The 24373-nt window shown below is 34.5% G+C and overlaps 3 protein-coding genes across 3 annotated transcripts; 1 reads left to right on the top strand and 2 right to left on the bottom strand.

Moving 5' to 3' along the window:
• Positions 1 to 2332: 2332 nt before the first annotated feature.
• On the top strand, positions 2333 to 4709 carry LOC143581434 (uncharacterized). Its single transcript, XM_077064225.1, has 6 exons — positions 2333 to 2400; positions 3357 to 3423; positions 3503 to 3625; positions 3714 to 3797; positions 4301 to 4387; positions 4472 to 4709. The coding sequence occupies exons 1-6, from the start codon at positions 2333 to 2335 to the stop codon at positions 4556 to 4558; spliced, it is 516 nt and encodes a 171-aa protein (XP_076920340.1). The 3' UTR covers positions 4559 to 4709.
• A 5816-nt stretch (positions 4710 to 10525) lies between these two features.
• LOC143581425 (ethylene-responsive transcription factor ERF109-like) lies at positions 10526 to 11245 on the bottom strand. The gene has a single exon (XM_077064217.1). The coding sequence runs from the start codon at positions 11243 to 11245 to the stop codon at positions 10526 to 10528; it is 720 nt and encodes a 239-aa protein (XP_076920332.1).
• A 10503-nt stretch (positions 11246 to 21748) lies between these two features.
• Positions 21749 to 23875, bottom strand: LOC143581433 (uncharacterized). The gene is made up of 3 exons (XM_077064224.1): positions 23709 to 23875; positions 22337 to 22454; positions 21749 to 22234 (listed from the first exon to the last, which is right to left on the bottom strand). Exons 1-3 carry the CDS (start codon positions 23858 to 23860, stop codon positions 21983 to 21985), a joined length of 522 nt encoding a protein of 173 aa, XP_076920339.1. The 5' UTR covers positions 23861 to 23875; the 3' UTR covers positions 21749 to 21982.
• Between the last annotated feature and the right edge of the window lie 498 nt (positions 23876 to 24373).

Below are 24373 nucleotides of genomic sequence, written 5' to 3'. Positions count from 1 at the left end.
CTACAACTTTGCATCGTGTTTTAAATACAGTAATCTACAAATATTTAACAGATGAGCATTATATTATTTTATTAATGATATAACAATCAAGGTTCGGGGCCATCCATGAGATATGAATCGAGGCCCTAATCTACTAGAAACAAATCAAGGTTACGGTATCTAATGTTGTTTACCTCAAATAAAGCTTTAGATACTAACTTACCGAGTTATCGTTCATTTCGTTAAACACTACATGTAGATTATATTTTTACGTTATACGTAAAAATATAATCTACGTGTAGAGTTAAGGTTGTCATGAGGTGCAAATAGATTTTGGAGAACCATAAGTATAAATCACCACTGACTTCCCTTGTTTTCTTCATGGAAAGAAGTTGGGCGAGAATCGTGAGTAAAAGTACTAATAGGAATTTTAGCAAAGGGTTTTAGTTTATCGTAAAATTATTAAAGTTTAACGTTAGACAACTTGACCAAAGTGATAAAAAAATTGAAACCATCCAATAAAAAATTAACTAAAAAGCAAATAATAATCTAACTAAATTACACATTGTTATATTTTACCAAAACACAAATAATAAGGTAGCGTTTGGTATAAAGGAAAGAGAGATGGAATGAAATGGTTCATTCCAAAGAAATAGAAGAAACCATGTTTGGTTGTCATGTGATAATGAAATGAACCATTCCACAAGGAATGAAATTCCTTTCAACTATATGATTTTCATTCTTTAAGGTATAGAAGTTTTTTTTTTCATTCTTTCAAGAAATGGAATCAATAATTATAACAATAACAATAATCATAATATATTATGATTATTATGATTTATTTTATATTATAATTATAATTATTATTACATTATTAAGGTTATTATATTATTATAATAATTATTATTATTAATTTTATTATATTTTTGTATATTATAATATAACAATTATTATATTAGCTAGACTTATTATTGTATTAACAATATTAGTATTATTATTTGGTGACTCAATGCCTCATAACACGTAGGCGTGGCTCAACATTTTTATAATTGTTTTTATTCGTTTAATGGTCTCGTTAAAACGCGCAGGTCTTAAAAATGAGTTAATATGAATATTCATATTATTAATACTTATATTAATATTTATTATTATTATATATTATTATTATTATTATTATTACTAATAGTAATAATAATAAATTAATAATAATAATAATAACAATAATAATAATAATAATAATTAAAGGATGATCATTCCATTCCTACATGATAACCAAACATGACAATGAATGGTAATGATATATTTCATTCCTTTGTCCATTTCATTCCTACGTCCATTCCATTCCATTCCATTACGACATCCAAACAGACCCTAAGTGATTTTTTTAACAACCGATGAATCTTCTAAATGGGCTACTACTAAATTCATCACATCAGGATACACTTGCTTTCTGATATGGGGAAAACTCTCGCTTAAGGCTAACGCCAGTGAACACTCACCCGAAGGCATGACAGTGAGGTGAGATAAAACTCGTTCAATTTAAGGATCCAACTAGTGAGCATCACCTGCTCGCATAGTCTCTCATCATCACCCTGGTGCCGTTGAAACTAAATGATAGGGATAAGAATCGAACCTGGGTTACATGGAACACCAAGGTGTTGTTTGTTTTACTGAAAAGGGTCTGCGCAAGCTCTTTTGTCTGCGTCGTGCAGACATTGCCATCTGCAAACTGTTTGTTTTCTCGAATATGTTTCATTAAAAAGTCTACGTAAGTTCTTCTTGGTGCAGACTTGACGCATCCACTTCTGAGATCTTCTAAGGTTTACAGAGGGCTAAAACACCACACCTACCAACAACCACTGTCTACCACCCACCGTTCGCCACCACCACCGCCACCGCTATTCGCCACCTAACACCGCCTTCCACCACTACCACTACCGCCATCATCCAGCACCACCCACCACTACCGCTATCACCATCCAACACAACCCACTAGCACAGTTCGTACACCACCACCAGTTTATTTTAGCAATCTACAAACAGTTTTCATTTTACTGACTGCAAAAGTTTGGTCCACCTCTTCTTCTACAAATGTGGTCCACAAACTGCAGAAAATTTAACTGTGACAAAACAAACAACCCCTAAATCTCTTCCTTACCACTTGACCATCAACTCATTGCCAAAAAGAAAGAAAGAAAGAAATCAAGTTTATCCAAACATTGCAAGGCCCAGTAAGTTTAGGGATGTAACTTGTAATCCCTCTATCTCCGTCAGTTCAGTATTTGAACCCTAATCCCCTAAATCTTCTTCACTTCAATTTCTTTCTTCTATCGCAGCCGGGAATTTGAAGGATATGAAGGTTTTAGAGCTCTCTGGAACAACTCTAGCAGTTGCTCTCTTCACAGATGTCGCTAATTCCAAGTACTCTTTTTATCCCATCTTAATTTTTTTTACCTAATTAGCTTGTAATTACAGTTCAAGTTTGAAGAATTGATAAAGATAATGTTTTGGACTCTAAAAGTCATGAAATAATGATTATAAAGTTTCAATATTGTTCTACTCAAAAGTTTCATCATTTTCCCACTGTTGTGCAGATTTTTTTATAAACTTGAAGTTTTTTTTAATGTAATAAGTGATTTAAATGGAATATATATGAAACTTGATTTGAGTGAAAATTTATTCTTCACTAAATAGTAATCAAGTTTCATATACGCTTTGTGTTTCATTAAGGTTTTTAAATTTTAAAACATTTAACAATCATAGTTATCAACTGCGCCTCAAGGAGCATAGACCTCGCCTAGGGCCTAGGCGCAAAAAAAAAACGAGGGCCTAAAGAAAAAAAGGCACACTTGAATAAAAAATTTAAAATATATTATGTATATGAAAAATAATTTTATTCTTCAAATAAAATAAACAAAAGCTATTATATAACATTTAATATCATCTAATTAGTACCAAAGTTCGAAACTAGTCAAGATTCAAAGTTATTCCTAAACTTGAGTAACAAAATGTATCGATATAATGTCCTTGACCGCTCCTAGATCTAAGTTTTAATAGCACTTCTTGCTTTTCTTTTGCTCGGCTTTTATCTTCTCATGTTCTTGGCATAGACAAGGCTGAAGCGCTTGCCTATGAACTACAAGGGCATTTATTGAGCCTCGCCTGAAAAATGGGCCTAGGCGCAAGAAGCGAGAACTTTTAATAACTATGTTGACAATATAAAAAAAATCTACAACAATGAAACTTTGAGTGGTTTGTATAGCTAGAAAAAAATTTAATCGACTTTAGTAGAACACTGAAGAAACTTGGTTATTATTAGGTGAAAATTGAAATATTTCTGCTGTCAAATATGTAAAATACATTTTGATATTTGCAAGGGAACTTTTGGAGTTAATGCAAGCTGGAACACTAGAGCCTGAAGTAGCCCTTCTCAATGCATCTTTGGTAAATATATTACATACTTTAGTTGCCCTTTATATGAATTTCTCAAATGTTCAATCTTTGACACTGAAATGATTTTTAGATTCCAGATATCTTTCCTGTTTTAGCAGCTGCTCATAAAACACTGGTATCTAAATCAAGGGACTCATTGACCACTCGTACTCTTCACTCTGAGCTTGTTTATAACTACTCGGGTTCTAAACATGTAACAACTCTTTTAACTATGGCATCATTAAAATACATTAACTAATTTATATATCAAGTGTAATGTTTACATAATTTCTTTTAAGCAGATTTCTGAGTCATTAAAACGTTGTGGCATATCTGATACCACCACGTATGTTCTTGTTGCTCGGTTCGGTGCTTCTGAAGAAGAGGTGAGTTTGTATAACTATAAATATGTTTTTGATGAATAGGTGTGCAAATGAGCGGAGCCGTGCCAAGCCCGAGCTTGACTCATTCTGACTTTTGAGAGCTCGTCACGTTTCGAGCTCTTTTTATAAAGCTCAAACTCGGCTTGTGAGTTGTTTTTTCAAGCTCGGGCTTGGTTCATTATTATTTAATTGTAACACATTTTTAGTTATCTTTATGTATTTTTTTAACTATAATTTTTATATATAACATAATTTATATATATTTTTTATTTTTATCATATATAATAAATATTTTTATATAAAAAAATATATTTAATACATCAAATTTAAAATTATATAAACAATAGGCTCATTTAGGCTTGCAGACTAGCTCAAGCTCAATAAGTGAAGCTTGGGCACGGGCTCGTTTATTAAACAAGCTTATTTTAGGACTCTAGCTTAAGCTTAGGTCGATTCAAGCTTTTAACCAGCCAATCTCCACTAAGGATGATTTGTTGTTTGTGTAGATGATTGCCATAATGACACTTATTAAAGGCGAGGAAATTGATTTAGAAGAGTTGGAAGGAAGAGCAAACAAACCTCAAATACAAAAGGTGTGACATGTGAAAATTTTTTTTATTGCATTAATTCAAAGGTTGCATGAAATAGTAATTACTATTTTGTTTCATATTCAACAGCACTACAAAATAACAGGGGTAGAATTGGGCATATCAACCCTGGGAGATGCTATAACATGTCGGATTGCTGCACGTGATGCACTGTGAGGGTATTTATAGGCTTTTTAGAAGATGAAAACCGTGTTAGTTAAAATATTTTAATCTGTTTGTACAACATGAATATTCAACACATGCAACAAACTTGTTCTTAATGTTATCTGTTCACAAAATGTTATCAGTTTGCCTATTAAGAAGATTAACAGATACATGCAGTAAACTTGGTTATGCGACTTAATACCCATGAAATTTTGTTTTATGTACTGTCAATACTGTCAAAACCCGAGTGACACCAGTTATATATTTGAAGGAATATGCACTCTGTTTTTTATTCTTTATGAAATTGATGGTTTGGTGTTCCTGACAACCGGCACCAAACCGTTTCAGGCCACTGATATGAACCATAAAGTTGCATAAGTAGTTGCGTGCCATAGGCCTTTTTTGCCACTTTTGGGTTCGAAACCTAGTGAAGCCTGATCATCAGCTGGTGAATAGATGTCGTGAAGGAGACGTGTTTTACACCATCGCAAAATACGGCTTCAGACCTTGGTGAATGGTCAATTGTGGAAATGGTTCACCGCTTCAGTATCCCCATGGCAGAAAGCACAAGCGGAAGTGGAGACTTAACGGTAGCCTGTCTAATAATACCTGCCAAGAGAAACACGTAACCTTTATTGGAACTCTATTGTTCCAAAATAAATCAATCGGGTTTGTTGAGAGGAGTGCGATAGCCTACTTACAACAGTTAAATCTCTTGTAGATTAGAAATACTTCTTAATATCGTACTTAGATCCCACAACCTGTCATGAGACGGGACGGTAAGCATGACCGGTGACCTGTGAGCTTTAATTAAAAACATCATAAAACACGGTTATACTTAACTGTAAGGTTCAACCATGACTATCATATAGCATACTTAAAATCCCAAAGGTTTTGAAGTATCAGATCCATGACACGAGGTTTACCAGTCGAAAGAACAAAAGGCTTGACATTTCAAGCTTACAGTTGAAATTTTTTTTTTAAAAATAATGTTAACTCAAATAACATACAGTTTTAGACTATCGAATATTTTTAAAGCGACACTCGGGTTTGTATGTAGACCGTACAAACCCGGAAAACATGGTTTGCTTTGTCAACCGGAATAAAAGCAACACTAGTTTAAAACTTTAGACATGGGTTTTAAGAATTGCAAACACCATATCAGTAATAACCAAAACGCAAATGCATCAAAGTTTGTATTCATCAAAGTGATACAACTAGCTAGCTTAGCCTCTAAGGGCAATAAAGATGACATTGATACTTGGTTCAATCATCTTAATAAAACAAAAACTAATTAGAAGGTTGATAAAATACTTCTGAGGCTCGGTGAAGGATGAAAAATCTCTAGAACAGTTGATATCGACTTACAACCGTGAAATAAGTGAACGCTTATATTTGGAAATTCTCCCCTTTATTTATAGGCAAAGCATTGGTGAGCACAGTCGTGTTCCACTGTACGATTTATCAGCTCTTGTTAGTATTGATCTAGCATGGGCGTGCACTTTCGGAAGCATGATCGTGGGTCAATGAAATTTTGTCGGCCCGCTGTGTCGATTAGATAGCATGGTCGTGACATTTGTGAATCGTGTCGCCCAACCGTGCAGTTAGGCAGCACAACTATGACATAGATAAATCGTGTCGGCCTAACTGTGCATTTTGTCAACATGGGCGTGTTTTCTATAAAATCCTATCAGCCCAAGAGTGCTTTCTATGAAACACGATTGTGCTATACGGATTGATCCGTATTTAATGATGGCATAGCTCGTGCTTTAGGTCTTGATTCGGGTGTCTCGGAGTGGCGTGGTCATGCCTTTGGGCTTGCATTGCTATCTCTGGTCATACTTAATGGATTTCTTTGTTTTTCGTCTACTTTTTACTTCTTTTTCACCAATGGCATGATTCATAAATAAAAAACAAAACAAAAACATATTTAGAGCATAATAATGTGAAAATGCTATGAAAATGGTCAAATATGAGAAATATCATGTGATAAAAACATGTATAATTTAGAGAACATCAAGCATATCCCTTTTTATAGGTTGGAATGAAATGTAGGTGTCTCCTAACGAATGATGATATAAGAGGCCTGAGTGTCAAATAACATGCTAATGTGCATATATACTATGAGAACTTAATCTAAGCCATGTATATAGATTATAGAATATGTATTAAGATGTCCAAGGTTGGACAAATAAGTTGTAACTTAACCTGATATAAAGTATCATGTAACTTAGTTGTTTAAAATATCTATTAGGTTCTAAGTTGGTCAAAGATATTTATACGTGACTCTAAAGTCGTAATAGAAATGTATGTTGTCAAAAGATTCATAAACTTTATACGACTCCTGAACTTACTAATACAGTTATAAGTCATTATATAGCTCATAAATTACGCATATATCATGTGCGGATAAATTATATTAAAAATGTGACTCTAAAGTCGTAATGGAAGGGCGTCTTGTCAAAGTATTCATAAACTTTATACGACTATTAAAGTTATCAATACGGTTATATGTCATAATATAGCTAAAATACGTAAATAGTATATATCATGTGCGAATAAATTTGAAAGTTGATGCATGATTATTAAAGGTTTGTTGACATGAAGATTAATGAGCATGACACCATGATATGAAATGATTGATATGTGGCTGGACCATGGTCTACAAAAGGTTGAAAGATGAAGTCCGGCAATTAGATTGTGAAAGTTTCAAGTTTCTAGAATAAAAACAAGTTGCTTAATCTTTGCCAATTTTGGTAAAAAGCATGACTTCATCTAATTCTGGATGTTTTTTTCTTTTTTCTTTTGTTTTTATGAAAGGCTCCGGATGATAAGGGTGAGAAAAAACCGAATTAACCGAATTGAAAAACTCGAACCGAAGCATTAACTGACGGTTAATTTTTTGTATTTTTGAAAAACCGAATTTTCGGTTTCGGTTCGGTTTTCCATTTTTAAAAAACAGAAAAAAACCGATTGATTGTGATGAAGATTATGAAGATGATGAAGACTGAGGCTAAACTTTGAAGATGAACAAGATGATGAATAAAGATTAAGACTAAACTTTTTAGTGTTTTTTCTATCAATAACTTTTTTGAATTTTAAACTCTACCGCTCTAGCAACTTTTTATTCGTATGATTTCACGTAACATGTACGTGTCTATTTTTTTTTTTGTACTTAATTTATTTGTGGTGTTCAAATACATTCTTAGAGCATTCCCAATGGATTCCCTAAATTATGTGAGGGGGTTCTCCATTTTTTAGAGATTGTTAAAAATGGTTGTGAGAGGAGGAGGGAGAGAATGTTACTGTTCATGGCTAAATTTGGAGAAGCGCACTGTTCATCTCTATAATTTTTTAATGTTTTTTAAAGTGGTTGTGAGTAAATAAGAGAGAAAAAATAATGATATAAGTATAAAAAAGTATTATTTAATTGAAAATGAGAGAGAAAAAATAGTGTTTTTAGTGTAATTATAGAGATGGAGATAGAGAAAAGATAGTGTTTAAAGTTATCATCTTCATTTTTAAAATTTTTGCAATGTCTTCACATAAGTGGAAAAAACCCGACTATAACCGAATAGAAAAAAAACCGAAAAATCGAAACCGAACGATTTGTATATTATAAAAACCGAGGACTTAGGTTTCGGTTTTACCCAAAAACCGAACCGAACCGAACCGTGCTCAGCCCTACCTATTGACTAGGTTATTGACTTGTTTTTCTTTTGGACAATTCTATTATTTGCATCTTTGATATTTATCATAACTTGAAAATTATTTAATTTAATTATCTTTTTAAGTTTCGGACGTAACCTATACCAATTTGTTAGCTAACCTTGGTCGGTTCGTTGTACATAACAATACGTTTCATAGGAAAAGGCTCTTTTTTAGTAACGCTACCCATGACTTACGCCACAAATCAAGGGAGTTACTGAGATTTGATTCACGACACTATTACTCGACTAAAAGGATTAGGAATCACAAATTATTAGCAGGGAGTTATCGAGATTTCATAGACCGCGAATATCATTTCGCCCTCAATGGTTTCACTGTCACCGATCGTGAATTTGATCTTTATAAAAATAAAAAAAAATGTTTCAAACCAAGCCAACTGCTTCCCTGAGTGTTGATTAATTAAATTCTATGGTAAGATCACAACGTCCGTTAACAACAAAACTAATAAATCAATTAAAAGTGGTTAACATAATACTCAAAACACACGCCACATACATCACATATATATATATGCATACAACTCAAACCTTAAAGCTCAAAAATATTAGGCCGGTCCATAAAGTGATATGCATTTATAACACTAATAATCGATTATTTAAAAAGAAAAAAAAAACTAAAAACCTAAAAAGCAAGTATAATTATTTTTCATAACGCATAATTTAACTCATAAGCTTCCAACACTAATTTTTACTCAATGAATAAATTGATGAAATTATATTCTCTTGCAAAGTACATATTCATGTCTAGCACCTCCATTGAACAATATGATTGTTCACAAGTCAAACCGAGTCCATTTTGGGTTGAGAACCGAGCCAAGCCGCCGGTTAACTAAACTCGTATTTTGTACAAATGGAGCTAAGTCGAGTTAACTCCTTTAAAACTCACACAAATAACGACAGAGTTGTCGAAAACTAGAAGATGTTCTAGCTTATTTTACAAAATCTGTATATTAATATAAAGGCGCGCTTTCTAAAAACTAAAACATGTTCTAGATGCAATTGATCTTCTAGTCCAATTATATGAGATGATAGTTAAGGCCTGACATCTTTAAAGTTTCAGATTTGAAACATGTCTCAAATTGGTGTTCCCACAGTAATAAGCTTCCTCCTTCGTGATATTCCTAGATGAGTCAAGCCTGAAATGTCAAAATCACTAAAAAATGTTGACATCTCGTCTAAAGAAGGCTTACACATGTATTGGATTAGTTCCAAACAGTGGCGAAGCTTGGAATAAGACACCGAAGGGGGGGACTCAAAATGTATACAAAACTAGCATTGTTACCCGCGCGTTGTAGCGAGATTTTATTTGTGTTTCGGTAGAAAATATCATATTTATCTTGTGCTATTTAGCTATAATACATTTAAGTTGAGATTTCATAATGTTCGATATAATTAATGAAGTATCATTTATATATAAATGCAGAAATTAGTAAAACCCTAATTAAATGAAGCAACCGCAACACTAACATAGAATTGAACTATGGTTTGATTTCATACCAAATAGTGAATTAAACATACGAAAGAATACCAACCAGATGGCGATGTAAATTAATTGAAAGGGGGTATATATATTGAATCAATCGGTACTTGCTCTGTTTATGAAGCGACGTGATGGTTGGTCGGAAGCCGTCGTAACCCTTTCCTTTCCGTTAAAGATGAAATACATTTATTGCTTTAAATATAAATTGAATATTAATGAAGTCTAAATAATATGTTAAATGAAAGTGGCGCATGGAAACAATGCAAACACATACAAATGTTATAAAAAGAAGGGAAAAAAATACTTACGTTAATTGGATTGCATCAATTCTAATTGTAGTTATTAGAATTTCACATACGAAGGGGGGTATGCTCAAATTTTCAACCGAAAACGGCTAAATTTACACCATATATAACAAATTTCTGCCGAAAAAGGCTAAATTTTATACTGCGTATAAAAAATTTCGACCGAAAAAAACTAAATTTTATCCTACGTATAAAAAATTTCAACCAAAACCGGCTAAATTTACAAAACGTTTGAAAATTTTCGACGAAAACAGTAAATATACACTACTGCGTAAAAAAACAGGAGGCCGGAGTCACCCAGGGCTTTAAGCAACCTTCGCCATTGGTTCCAAAGGCTCTTATTTAAAAGAAACATGTTCTAGATAGTTTACAAGATCGGTATATTTGGATTACCACTTCCTTCCACGTGGCATTCCTTTAATCACACGTAGCCCAATATTTTCTCATTGGGCCAGCCATCATTCAATTATTCAAACACTCCCGGCAAACCACTTTGAGTTGAATCAGAAATCCTCATCCAATCTTCATCCTCTTTTTCCACCAATACAGTCTCCTGTTTTCTTTTCAAAAACTGCCCTCGTTGCTGGTTTTCTGGCAACGAGCGCTGCTGTGTAATTTCCGTGTAATTAGTACACGGAAAATTAAGCTTCGCCCTAGCTCCACGAAACTCAATAGCTGCTCGGTCATAAGCCCGAGCAGCCGCCTCTGCCGTCGCAAACGTACCTAACCAAACTCGAGCCGCTTTACGTGGATCCCGAATCTCGGCCGCCCATTTCCCCCACGGTCGCTGCCTCACGCCTCTATAATTCTTTTTCTTTCTAACCGGACCGACTCCGCTTCCATTGTTCGATTTCGTCTCCTCGGTAAAAAAGTTACACCCTAGACAACCATTAATCCCGCAAACCGGGCATGGTTGCGGGACAGGAACCGCTAGTTTCTCGCTAGGCGCGGCTTCCGTGGTGGTATTGTTGACGATAGTATTACTTGTTTTGTAAATATTCTGAAACGGTGGAACGAATCGTGTCTGTCGACCGACGATGACGTTTTTGAGTGCGGCTACCATGACTGAAGTCTCTTCGTCGTTGGTTAGCCGCCTCCACGGCTCAAACGGCTTAGCCGGTGGCGCTTGGTGGAAGCTAGTGGTGGCTTGGTTATTAATATTAATATTGTTGCTCAATCTCTCCATGGTGATATTTGTGATGGATAGAAGGAAATGAAGGTGGTCAAACTATTTATAAGAATTGTGTGATGACATGTCTGCCACCTAGGACACTGTTGGCACGCGGGTTTGAGTTTTCTTGTGTTGGTGTGTGTGCACGTGGATAAGGTTGTTTGGTGTTTTGTCACTTTGTGGTTTTGTGTTAAGACGTCAGGGTATACATAATGATTATGTGGCAGTGCTTGTGGGCACAAATTTAGTCCACGGTGGCAGGTTTTTTAGGTAATAGTAATAGACCGTGTGAAGTAAGTTGACTATGCCTAACTGTCAGTTTGGCGGGTCAAAGTGTCAAACCACCGCGTTGTGTTTTTAAGAAAATCAAAAAAGTATAATGATAAAAATATGTACTTTTCTTAAGCACAGAGATTTAATTCCTGATAACAACAAACATGTTTATACGAAAATAGCAGATCAATGAATGAGTTTAAGTCGATAGTCAAGGTTTATGCTATTTTACTATCTTAGAATATATAAAACTTTTATATATTATTTTTTATAAAATTATAGAAATTATCTTTTATGCTTGTATCTAATTTTATTTATTATTTATTATTTATTTTTAAAATTGATATGTTCTATTTTTTACGTTTTCAAATGTTTATGGCTTTATGCTCTTCAACTAAAAGGTTATGAAGTATGACTTCTAGTTTTACTTAAAAGGAAATACTAAGTTATTAAAAAAGAAAAATGTTAATTAAAAACCGACTATTTTGTTTAGATAGAACCAAACTAAAATCCATATTAAAACGTAATTATTACTATATACAATTAACAACTTTGGTGTAACAAGTGGTCTATTAGGTTATTTGGCGGCACCGTATTAATCGGTGATTTTTTAGTTCAGTTACCATAATAAACGTAATAGTAACCGATCAAACGTCAAGTTTTTTTTTTTTTTTGGTTTCGGGACCATAATAAATCTAAAAGGAACCAATCAAGTTTGCACAGACTCGCGACCTTATTTAAACCCCATGACTGACAACGCTACCGACCGACCCCTCCCCCCCAAATTGGTCGTTGGTCCACCTCAAGTTTTATATTTTTTCGTTTTTTAGTTCCGGTACCTTAAGGTACGTAATCAAAACCGACCGAATTCGTGTCAAGTTATCACCTTAATGCTTAGGGTCCGACAACGTTTGGGTTTTACCACTGCCCTGGTTTGCCAACCAAATAAACATCGTCTTAAATATTTTGTTTTCTTATTTGTTAATGTTTTTATTATATGTTAATTTGACGAATTAATTTTTAGTGTTTTAACCCTTAAATTTTATAAACAGTGTCTATATTGAACGCAGTCGGTACTGACCGAATTTATGTTGACTCATCGTCATAACGCTCGGATTTTACCAATACCCGGGCTTCAACGCTCGGGTTTTGCCAGCTGCCCTGGCACAACGCGCCGGGTAGAAAAACTAGTTATAATACATATTAAAAGGGTGCGTTGAATACCACACCAAACAATTTACATATTGTACCCTTAAAGTTTTGTTTATTACACAAGTAGCCTCATGCTTATTTACATATGGTTCCATAAAGTTTCATTTATTTAAACAATTAATCCCACAGCTTTTAATACGGTAATAATCAAATTTCATTAATTACACAATATGACCCAACATACCATTATGCATATGCTACACCACAACTTTCATATAGTTACATAATTAACTACACAACTTTTTAATATGTAGCCTTCAGGTTCTGTCAATTAGACAATTTACCCTCACAAAATTTTAATATGGCGACCCTCAATTTCAACTAAGTTACACAAACAACCATACAAATTTTTAATGCGTTCACCTAAATTTGTAATATGGTACTCAAGTCACAACGACTGAAGTTCCGCCGCATAGTTGTTGCTTCACATTATTTTTATTTCTGTCTACGTATACACGTCCCCTATGGGAGCAAGGAACTGGTTAGTTCTTAAAAAGATTTGCTATGCTAAAATTAGATTCATTATATTGACTATACTCAAAATGATAAAAGAAATATATAGTTTCTTAATAAAAAAACCAACATTATCCATAATGACTCTCGCAAGATGGGCGCTGAAATGGTTGTAAAAATCCTGATTAGGCATCGTTTAATTTTCGATTAATTGCTAGTCGGTCGATTAATCACTATTTGGTTATATAAAATATGGTCTGTGTGTATTTGAAAAATTACATATAAAATCCAAATCAATTAATTCCGACTAATCACTAGTCCGTATCCCATCGATTAACTAGCGCTCATCAGTTTGGACACTAAGTGATAGGCAAGGGCACCACAACCCAATGGGCGCTAGAAGGCGTGTGTTTCATTTTTTTTTAATACTAAATAGTATATAGTTCAATTATATAGAGTTACCTCAACCTACCGCATTCTAAATTTTATCACAACACATGCGCATGATGTCAAATGTGAAGCTATTCACTACTACGTGATGATAGGGATGGAAAAAAATAAAACCCCAAGCCCAACGTGTATACCTAAAACAAGTGGGACGAGTATACACGAAATCCGATGGGTATGAGCCTAGTATAGGATTAGGATTTAAAAGTTTTGTGGGTATGGGATTAGATGATACCAGGCTGGATTACCCGCAAACGCATACTCGTTTTTCCGAACCTTATACCCGAATCATACACCTGAAAAAATCTTTATATTTTGTAGATTATGAAGTATATATATATAATTATATAAGATTTATAATGATATTTTTATTTATTGTAAAACTTATATATATGGAGTGTGATATATTTTAATTATTACTATACAATAATTGTGAAATTTGGTGCCGCTTGGCCATCTATTGGTCTAAGTGGCACAACACCATTGACTACGCCAATTTTTTTATCGTTTTAGTCCGATATCATAACGAACATAACTGAAATCGACTGAATTCGTGTCGACTTACCGCCATAATATCCAGTATCGACAACGCTCGGGTTTTACCAAAGCCCACGTCTTACCGATTCACCGTTGCAATGCGCGGGACTGACAACACTCGGTTTTTACCAAAGGCGGGGTTTATTGATTTGTTTAGTTCTGGTACTGTAGCAAACGTATCCAAAACCGACCGAATTCGCGTCGACTTATTACAGCACGCGACACCGACAACGTCTGGGTTTTACCGAATCACTGAAACAACACTAGGACTGCAACGTTCAGGTTTTACCGACCGACTAAATGTCCTTTTAAATACATTGATTTTTTATATGTTAATTTGACGAAATTGTTATTATTATTATTATTTTAACGACTGGTTTTACCAACGTTGGTTATACCGTAATTGAAACTGATCGAATTTACATCGACTTGTCATTGTAACGCTCGTGATTTTACCGGCTCACCCCCACAACACCGCGGACCGCAATGCTTGTGTTTTACCGACCGAATAAAGGTCGTTTTAAATATTTTGTTTTTTATGTGTTAATTTGAGGAAATTATTTTTCGGGCTTGTGTTTTACCACTCGTGGTTTTAAATATTTTACCAACCGCAATGCTTGTGTTACGCGCTGGGTAAAATTCTATTTTTAACTATAATGTTTGTGGAATGACAAATTTTACTATATTCAATAAATTGGTTACAAGGAATAAAATATTAAATTCTGCTACCTAGTTTGTAATAATTGTTGTATGAATATAAAGTATAAAAGAATTATATTGATCAGGGCCGGCTAAAGGGTAGTGCCGGTCAGACTGTCGGCCAGGGCACGAGTATTTTTTTGGGGGGCAAAATTTTTTTTTATATATATTTGAAAATATAAAACTTATAAAATATAATTTAATCTTTACAATTTTGTAATCCATAATTCATTTAATTAAGTTTAAGTTATTAGGTTCAAACTAAAACATAAAACTAAAAAAAATAAAATAAAAACCAAACACAAAATAAAAGAAAATAGCGGGCGATTGAAATCCTGCTTGACTCTTTCCTTCTTTGTGAATGCTGAACAAAACATGAATGACCAACCAAGCCCGACCACTATTGTTGGTTAGTCATTGACCACCAGGCTCCTTTGCGGTTGACCAAGCTAGTCAACAAAGACCTAGCTATGTTTTTTTTTTTCAATATTAGAAGAGCTTCACGAATCAAAGGTTAATGTTTAGTTATTACGGTATTTGATTTTAATAATATATATTCTATGTTTATTGTTATAATAATAAGCATATTTCGTCACTCATTAGGGCTATGGGCCTTTTCATTTCAGTTCGGCCGAGATTTTTAAATTCTTGGAGACGGCCCTGATATTGATAAAAAATGTATTTAATAATCTCAACGGGTATACCCGATACCAGACAAATACCCGAAGGGTAATGGGCCGGGTATGGGGCATGGTTTTACAAACAAGTATGGGCATGATTACCAATACACGGCCCGCACCCAACCCGTTGTCATCCCTATACGTTAATTCACATTTTTTTCTTCACATTTCACAATTCTACAAAGAATATAGCCTAATAAAGGCTAATGAGCTAGTAGTAGAGTGATAAGAGAGAAACTTGGTGTTTCATATGACCCAGGTTCAATTCCGGCCCCAGCATTTTGTTTCAAAGACACCAGGGTGAAGATGACTAGGCGAGTATGTGACTTTCATTAGTTGGATCTTTGAACTGAACGGGTATTATCTCACCACACTGTCGTGCCTTCGGCGGGTGTTCACGAGCGTTGATCTTAGCGCCTTAGGTGAGAGGTTTTCCCATATCAAAAGAGTGTATCACGATGTGATTAGTTAGCCAGTAACACATTTAAAGAATTTGTTGGCTTTACATAAAAAAAATATAGCTTAAAAAAGACTAAAGAGACAGCGAAAGCCATTTAATTTAGATGTCCACGAATACAAGAATTGGTTGAAAATTTAATTTCGATGTCTATACATTATTACTAGATTTTATCCCCCGTATTACGGGGGTTGTTTTACATTATTCGTTTTTAATATTTGTATATGTATATTTGGATTTTAATTTTATTTATTGTAAGAAAGTTAATAATTAATATAGTTGAGGTTTGATTATGAAATGGTTTCACAAATAAATGATATGTTATAATCCGGTTTAAAAGATATATGGGTTTGATGATACCCATTACTGTTTATTTTCTTTATTATAAATTTGTTTCTTAATTATAAATAATATCTTTTTTTAAATAAAATAGGATATTAATTTTTAGTATATTCCTATTTTATAGGATTTTCATATAAAATATTTGATGAGATTATTTTTTAATATAATGAGATGTTATAACCCGTTTAAGAGCTATCTGGGTTTGGTGAGACATTTACCCGTGAATTCGTTTAAAAGCTATCTGGATTTGGTGACCCATGACCCGCTTATGTTTTTTACTATAAAATTGTTTATTAATTATAAATAATATTTTTTTTTAAAAAAATTGGTTATTAAATTTTAGTATATCCCTATTTTATAGGATTTTCATATCAAATAATTGGTAAGATTAATTTTTAATTTAATGAGATGTTATAACCCGTTTAAGAGCTATTTGGTTTTGGTAATACCCATACCCATGAATTTGGGTTAAATCAATGAGAGGCCTCCATTTAAAAATCAAGAAATCTGGTACTTCCATAAAAAGGGGAAGCGAACACATCGCGACACATAGAATTTTAGGGTTTTCGTTTATATATATTATAGATTACTCGCATCTTAAGGGATAACATGAAAAATTATCTTATTTAACGAGAGGTCCCAATTGCAAAAAGTTTATGCATAAGGATGGACGGTGCGGATCGGGGCACTATCCGGATGCTACTGATGCGGCTGGGAATACAGCTTCAAATGTCTTGGTGCGGCTAAAAATAACCTGATCGGATCTATGAAGTCGTCGCTTCTAGTCTTAGCACCCATTAGGGATAACAATGAAATCTGATTTCGATATGGATACTTGAAACATCTGTTATGGGTACTGGGTTGGGTAATGGGGGCATGGGAACAAAGTTATGGAATTTTTAATGGTATTGGATGTGTATGGAATTTGATCATATGCTATTTATATGACACGATTATCTAATAACATAAACTCGTTCATCCAATTATATACTCGACATAACATTCTTTCTTTCTTTTTTAATATATTCGGTATATAATATACCTAATTGTATTCTAAGTTTCTACCAATCTTATGTATTATAGATATATACGGTATATATAATTGTCCAATTCATTTTAAATAGAAACATTGGTTTTATTAATCCCAACCAATGTTGTTGAGACCGAACCGGTCCGGTCCGACCAGGATTCGGTTCACCGGCCGGTTCGGTTCTATGTAGTTCAATTAGGGGTGTGCAGAATTAGGGTCTGCCCGAAAAAACCCGAAGAACCGGACCGATTTTACCCGATTTCGGACCGACCCTATATTGTATATGTATGCTTCGGTCCCTAGTTTCCCTGCAATTCAGTCTCGGTTCGGGTTCGGGTTTTAACCCGTGAAGACCGAGTCAAAACCGAAGGACCGATTGATTTCAAGCTAAAAAACATCATAACTGGGCACTACTCCCTAGACCTAAGAATATACGGCTGTTTCATGTTTAATGCTTATCCAAGATTAGAATTTAAATTCATCCTTCAATAGCTTCGATCTGATTTTGATTCTCCATTTTAATTGTGTAATCGATCACCAGTTGCTTCCATACTTTTGTTTCATCATCGATCAAATTTCATCAATGACTTGAATACTATGGACGATCAATGATTGAAAACATTTTGATCAATCAAATCAATATATATGTGTATATATATATCCCTGTTAATAATGTTTACATATATAGATACATAACACTTTATTTCTTCAACGGTGGTGTTTACATTTACTACTTTATTTTGAACGAACAACGAATCTTTTAAATGAGTTACCGGCTAAATTCATCACGTTGGGACTCCTCTTCTATTTTCACTTAAGGACAACGCCCGTGAGCACTCACCCAAAGACAACTTATTTTACCAATAATTCTTTTTTGCCTATAAAATTAACTTATCGTCCACTATTATTAATTTTTGTAGATGTATTCGCTATCCCGATTTCTAGTTTTACTTCGGAGCCTGCTTTCCGTACGGACAGAAGAATTGTGGTACCATAAAGAAGTTCTTTGGCCCCTCCGGGAGGATTGGTTTGTCAAGTAAAAAGATAGGTTACACCCAAAGGCCGATATAAAGGTTAGTTCACATACATTACACATTACACATGTCCTTGCTTATATTCGTTTATGTTGTATTTGTATACCTATATACATATATCAGTTTAATTAGGCAATGCACAACAATTATTATTATATATAATAATTTATAAGTTTGGTGCCGCAAAGCCCTATTAGGCCACTTTGCGGCACCCTATTGGTAGTATTTTTTTTGTTTTTTTAAGTTCGGCCTGTAATGAACGTAATGAAAACCTACCGAATGTGAATTTGTTTTTTTTTCTCTTTTTTCATTATTTTGTTTTAGTTACGGTATCGATTCGAACACGATGGAATTTGTTTTAGTTCCAGTACCGTAACGAAAACCGATGGAATGCTTATTTTAATTTTTTAGTTCCGGTAGCGTAACGAAAATGACGAAAACCGACTAAATTCGCGTCGAATCAACAGCCTCAACGCCCAGTATCGATAACGGTCGGGTTTTACCAACGATCGAATTTTGCCGACTAACGCCACATCATTGGTCCACCCCAACTTTTATAATTTTTTTTGTTTTATTTTTGTCTTAGTTTCGATACAATAACACACGTAACTGAAACGACCGAATTCACGTCGATTTACCATATCAACGCTTGGGTTTTACCACCGCTCAGGTTTTACCGACCTGCTCGGCACAACGTGCGGGGAAAAATACTAGTTAATACTAATAAAAAATATGCATAATACGCTTTTACATGAGAAAACACTCGTTAGATACAATTATAAACTTGAGTTTTGTAAACCTAAATTGCGAATGGCCTACCATTACTTGAAGCTCAACAATAACTAGGGGCGGCTGCCAACACATGCTTATTGAGACATTTCATCAAACAGTTGGAGGGCACACCGTACCAAACAATAAATTAAGCCTATATTAATCAGTTACGCACCAAAATTGAAATCTCATATTGTATAAATCAATTAAATAAGAAGATTCCTGGACCAATTTAAACATATACTTCAAAATATTAAACAATTTACCTTCGTATGTGTAATTGATTGAAATTTGTTAGGTGAAGGCTGAAGACCCTGCTGAAGACCTAGTTGTAATCAACCATCTGTTCATTGATTGAAATTTGCAATTGAAGCACATCCAGAGATCCTGGCCTTGATTCATACCAATTGATTGAATAATTGAAGCTCTGTTTTCAGTTTCAGTCTATGAGCAAACCGAGAGACCGACTAGGTTTAAGACCGATAACCGATCATCCACATCGGTTCAATCTTCGGTCTCTTAATTTCAGGTATATCGGTTCTTTCGTCGGGTCAGGTTTTGTGCTTTGCACACCCCTAAGTTCAATCGTATACGGTATACTAGAGAACCGGTCGGGTCTGACCGGAAAACCGACCGGTTCAACCGGTTTACTATGAAAAAAAAATAATTTTTTTTTGAAAAATCTATTTTTCAACCCTAACTGTCGTTTTTTGACCAAATTTGCTCGGCCGGTTGAACCGGTGAACCGGTTGCCCGTCCGGTTCGCTGTCTGATCCGGTTATGAAAACATTAACCCCGACTATCATCTTTTGGTCGTTGTCGGTCCCAACTAACGAATTAGCTGTTGACAGTCTCATCTTTTAACGTTTTTGTTCCCAACTATCCGCGACTAATAGAATCCTAATGCTGTTACTTGTAGGTCGCCGGAAAGACGCTTTTGGCAGGAAAAGTCACATTTTTGCCGGAAAACTCAACTTGAATACCGTCACCACCACCAATTGACTCACCACCAACCAACCACTACCACTTGAGCACCATCAACCAATTCCGACGACGGTCTATGGTTCCAGTGAACTAAATAATTGGGGTTTTTCCTAGACAAAGGTTCTTAAAGGTCCGATCCAAGGTTACAAAGATATTTGAGACGAAAATGTTGAGTTTTCAGGAAATAAAAGTGTGAGTTTTCCGGCCAAAAATGTTTTCCGACGACCTTTAACTAGCGACGTTAGAATTCTGTTAGTCGCGAACCGTTGGGAACAAATATCTTAAAATATGGGATCGTTATTAACCAATTTGTTAGTTGAAACCGGTGTTCTAAACAAGGTTTCTGATGAGAGTATTTCTTAAGAATAGTTCATGATATTGAGACAAACTTATTATTATTATTATTATTATTTTTCAATAAAAAAAATGTTTTAAAACATAGTTAAAAAAAAAGGTGTGTTTACATCAAGACCAAAGGCAAACGGGCCACTAGCCCCTTTCGGACAAACTTTGAACATTTTCAAGCTGCATATGATGCGATATAGAAGAATAGTTTCATCGTTGTCACATATGTGCACATCCGCATTACGTTATCTACTTAGGACTTATGATGAGGTCTTGTGTATGCCCGAAAGAACATCAGGGAACATCTAAAAAACTATTGCAAAGGTGGTGTTCTGATTTATTAAAAATAGATAGATTTGTTCAATGGTTATGATCGCCTAATACACTCTAGATAATTAAAAAGGAATTCTCCATGACAACTATATCTGGCATTAAACACGTAATGCAAGAGAAAGAAACGTCATTTTACACACCTTGATGCCACTAAACAAATTGATAATCATCAACAAATACGACATAAGTTTTAACACCCAAAGAATATTGCATCAATGATTACATTAATATATCATCTCTAACATACGTGTAGGTGTAACACCCGAAGCATATGCATCAACGATTATATTAATTTATCATCTCTCAACATATGTGTGACAGTCAACACATACACTATATTGTTAACATATACAGTGTATGAATCAATGACTGCACTAAAGTGTAATCTGTAACACATGCATTATACTCGATTAACATAATATGTAGCATTGTAGTGTGATCACCAAACACATACATTGTCAACGACACACTTATTTACAAAAGCACTGCCAGATAAATATCTATATCATGTAGTGTATCTACTAATGCACCCAGCATAGAATTAAGATCACTTATTTACGATAATGCCATCACATCATTTTCAATGTTCTTCAACAATTAATCTGATGTTTAACTTAATTATAAAACTATCAGGATGTTGACTACTGGTTTTTTATCTAAAATAAAAGACACTGCAACTTTAATTCTATTTAGTACTCCATGTAAACCACCTCAATGGATATTAATCAATGCATTTACCAAATCGACCATCAACCAAGATATTTTAAGTGGGAAATTTTCAAAACACAGTAAAAAGAAATAATGAAACCTTTTCCATAAAGAAAGAATAACATAGATAAACGCACAGTAAACACTCGGCTTATCACGCCTTCTAATCTTTAAAAAGAAATATATAAGTAAAATAATGAATCCGGTATCAATTTCTAGCTACAGCTAAACAGCTTGTCTGGTTACTTAAATAATCATGATGAAAAAATAGAAAATATGGAGCTTGGTTTGAAGATCAGGAATACCTTATGCCTCTCGGTCCATTTAAATTCTTGTAGTGAGATCGTTACACCTTTATCCGAATCACAAACGAACCTGCAAATCAGTAGATGAAAAAAAAATGTTTTACTGATGATAAGTTAAAAATATATATAGGCTGAGCTTGAGTCAGAAGGATTCTTGAAACGTAAAAGCAGGAAGGTTTGAAATATCAGCTGTCACAGCACAAGGTATTCCCAAGGTTGAAAGTGCACCCCTTATAAGCCCACATGGGAAGTAAAGATGCATGCTAGTTGCTTGTGCTGGCTTGTTTGCTGACATAGCAGAAGGTTCTAGACCAGCACCAGAAATATCTACAGATGAATCCGCTGACACGCGTGAAAGCCACAGGAACTTATTATCCTGCAATACAAATGTACCCTGCAACAAAAGGTTTAAATATATAAGCCAACATATGTTACATATCCATCTTTCATAATAACCTCTAGTCATAAAATTTGGGATTTTAAACCAGACACTTACTCTATGGTTAGTCTTTAAATTGTCTATCGGCTTCTTGAACAGCTCAGACCAGAAATCTTTGCAGATAAACTTGATTGCCTCTAGGTGATCAGTAAACCGTGGTCGGTCAACTGTATATCTAACAGGAATCATAACTCAGAACTTAAGAAAAAGTGACATGAAATCAGTACTGATGTTTATATTTTACCCTTAATTTATAAGGTGAATGATGACATAAGATAACAAGGATTAAGACGATTTGACAAGTTTTGAGTTTCAACATACATTCGCAATACAGCAATCAGATTCTAGAGAGAACAATCAGGTTTAAAAGATGTGTAATAATGATGTTAAATACAACTAAAGAGATTGATGTAGATTCATAACAAAGTTCAGTAGATGGTTTATAATTCAAATTCAAAATGCATATATGTAAAACCTTGAATGATTTTTAAGGGTGCGTTTGGTTCATGGAATTCAATGGAAATGGAATCTGAATCCCTTCTCTTTATGTGTTTGGTACGCAAAATTTTTTGGGATTGGATTTCATTTCCATTTTCAATGTCTTTGGTTGGCATATGAATTAAACTTGAAATTTGACTTTAATTCCTTTATTTGAAGGATATCACAATCCATCCGACTCCGGTTACGCATCTGCCGCTGGTAATGTGTCTCGTGCGGGTTAACGTGTCAGCCAGGTGTCGGTTACGCATCCGGTTAAGGGTGCAAACGAGCCGAGCCGAGTCCGAGCTCGACTAGGCTCGAGCTCGGCTCGTTTCGAGCTCTATTTTCCAAGCTCGAGCTCGGCTCGTGAGTAGATTTTCAAGCTCGAGCTTGGCTCGGGCTCGGCTCGTTTACTATATATCAACTATTTTTTTATATAATTATAATTATTTTTATATATTTTTTTCTATTATAATTTTATGTATAAAATAATATATATTATTGAGTTGTTTTTATTTATTTTTTTCATAACATTATATATATTAATTAATAATTATTAAATATATATTTTAAAAATTATATAAATGACAGGCTCGTTTAGGCTCGCGAGCCGGCTTGAGCTCGTTTATTAAATGAGCTTACTTTTAAGCCCGGGCTCAGATCGGCTCGATCGAGCTTTTTAACGAGCCGATCTCGAGTAGCTCGGCTCATTTGCACCCCTTCCGGTAGGTTATGGCGGTAATTACAATTCTTCTGAAAAATTAACCGTCATGGTTATTAAATTAGACGGAAACCTAACTTAGATGTAGCGGTGTTCATTTAGGTCAAATAATACAAACACTACGAATCATCACTCTATAAAATAAAATTGATCATTAATCCTAAAAGGCTATAACAAGTTCTAGAAACTAACATAATTTCAGGTTAATATTAATCTATGTGTATATACCTTTCGGAGAGCTGGTGGCCGACCTGGTAGCCAATTGCTTCGATTCTGCGAGCAGCAAGCTCCGGCTTATTGGCGTATAAGCGGTTGCAATAAGACGATACGATCTCCGTTATCAACCCGTCCATACAGCTTTCCGATACTTCTCTCACCATCGTTTTGTCTTTTATTAGTATTATGATGCGAGTGTGCGTGTGATTTGACGATAATCGTTGCTCGATAACTAGACCAAGCAAGTAACTGTAAAGTTAGTTATGTTACTGGCCCACTAACAAAATCAAGCCCGGTGGAAGCGGTTCTACCGATTCGGGTCGGGTTATATCATCCTTACGTAAGGTGCAAATGTGCCAAGTTGCTTGCGAGCTATCTAAGATCAATGAATAGCTCGAAACGAGCCGAGCATTATCAAGCCCGAGACTCAAACAAAGCTCGTTTAGTTATTGAACTTGAGGTTGAGACTAGTATGTGGAGATCGTTTAGACTTGTCGAGTTTTAATGAGCTTAGTGTGTTTTTAAGTTTGAATTGTGTTTGGACTTCTGTGTATTGATTTCACACTGCACAACCAAACACAAGTTGAGTTGTGGCTTTATTACACATGTCACATCACATGGCTTGATACGTTTTACTTCAAATATGTAAAACTAATTAAAAATTTATATAAACTAAT

This window comes from Bidens hawaiensis, unplaced genomic scaffold, assembly GCF_021521415.1.
Source record: "Bidens hawaiensis isolate Kalapana, Puna unplaced genomic scaffold, B.hawaiensis_p1.1 tig00030918_1, whole genome shotgun sequence".
Classification (NCBI taxonomy): domain Eukaryota; kingdom Viridiplantae; phylum Streptophyta; class Magnoliopsida; order Asterales; family Asteraceae; genus Bidens; species Bidens hawaiensis.
This window is presented reverse-complemented; position numbering and strand designations above follow the sequence as displayed.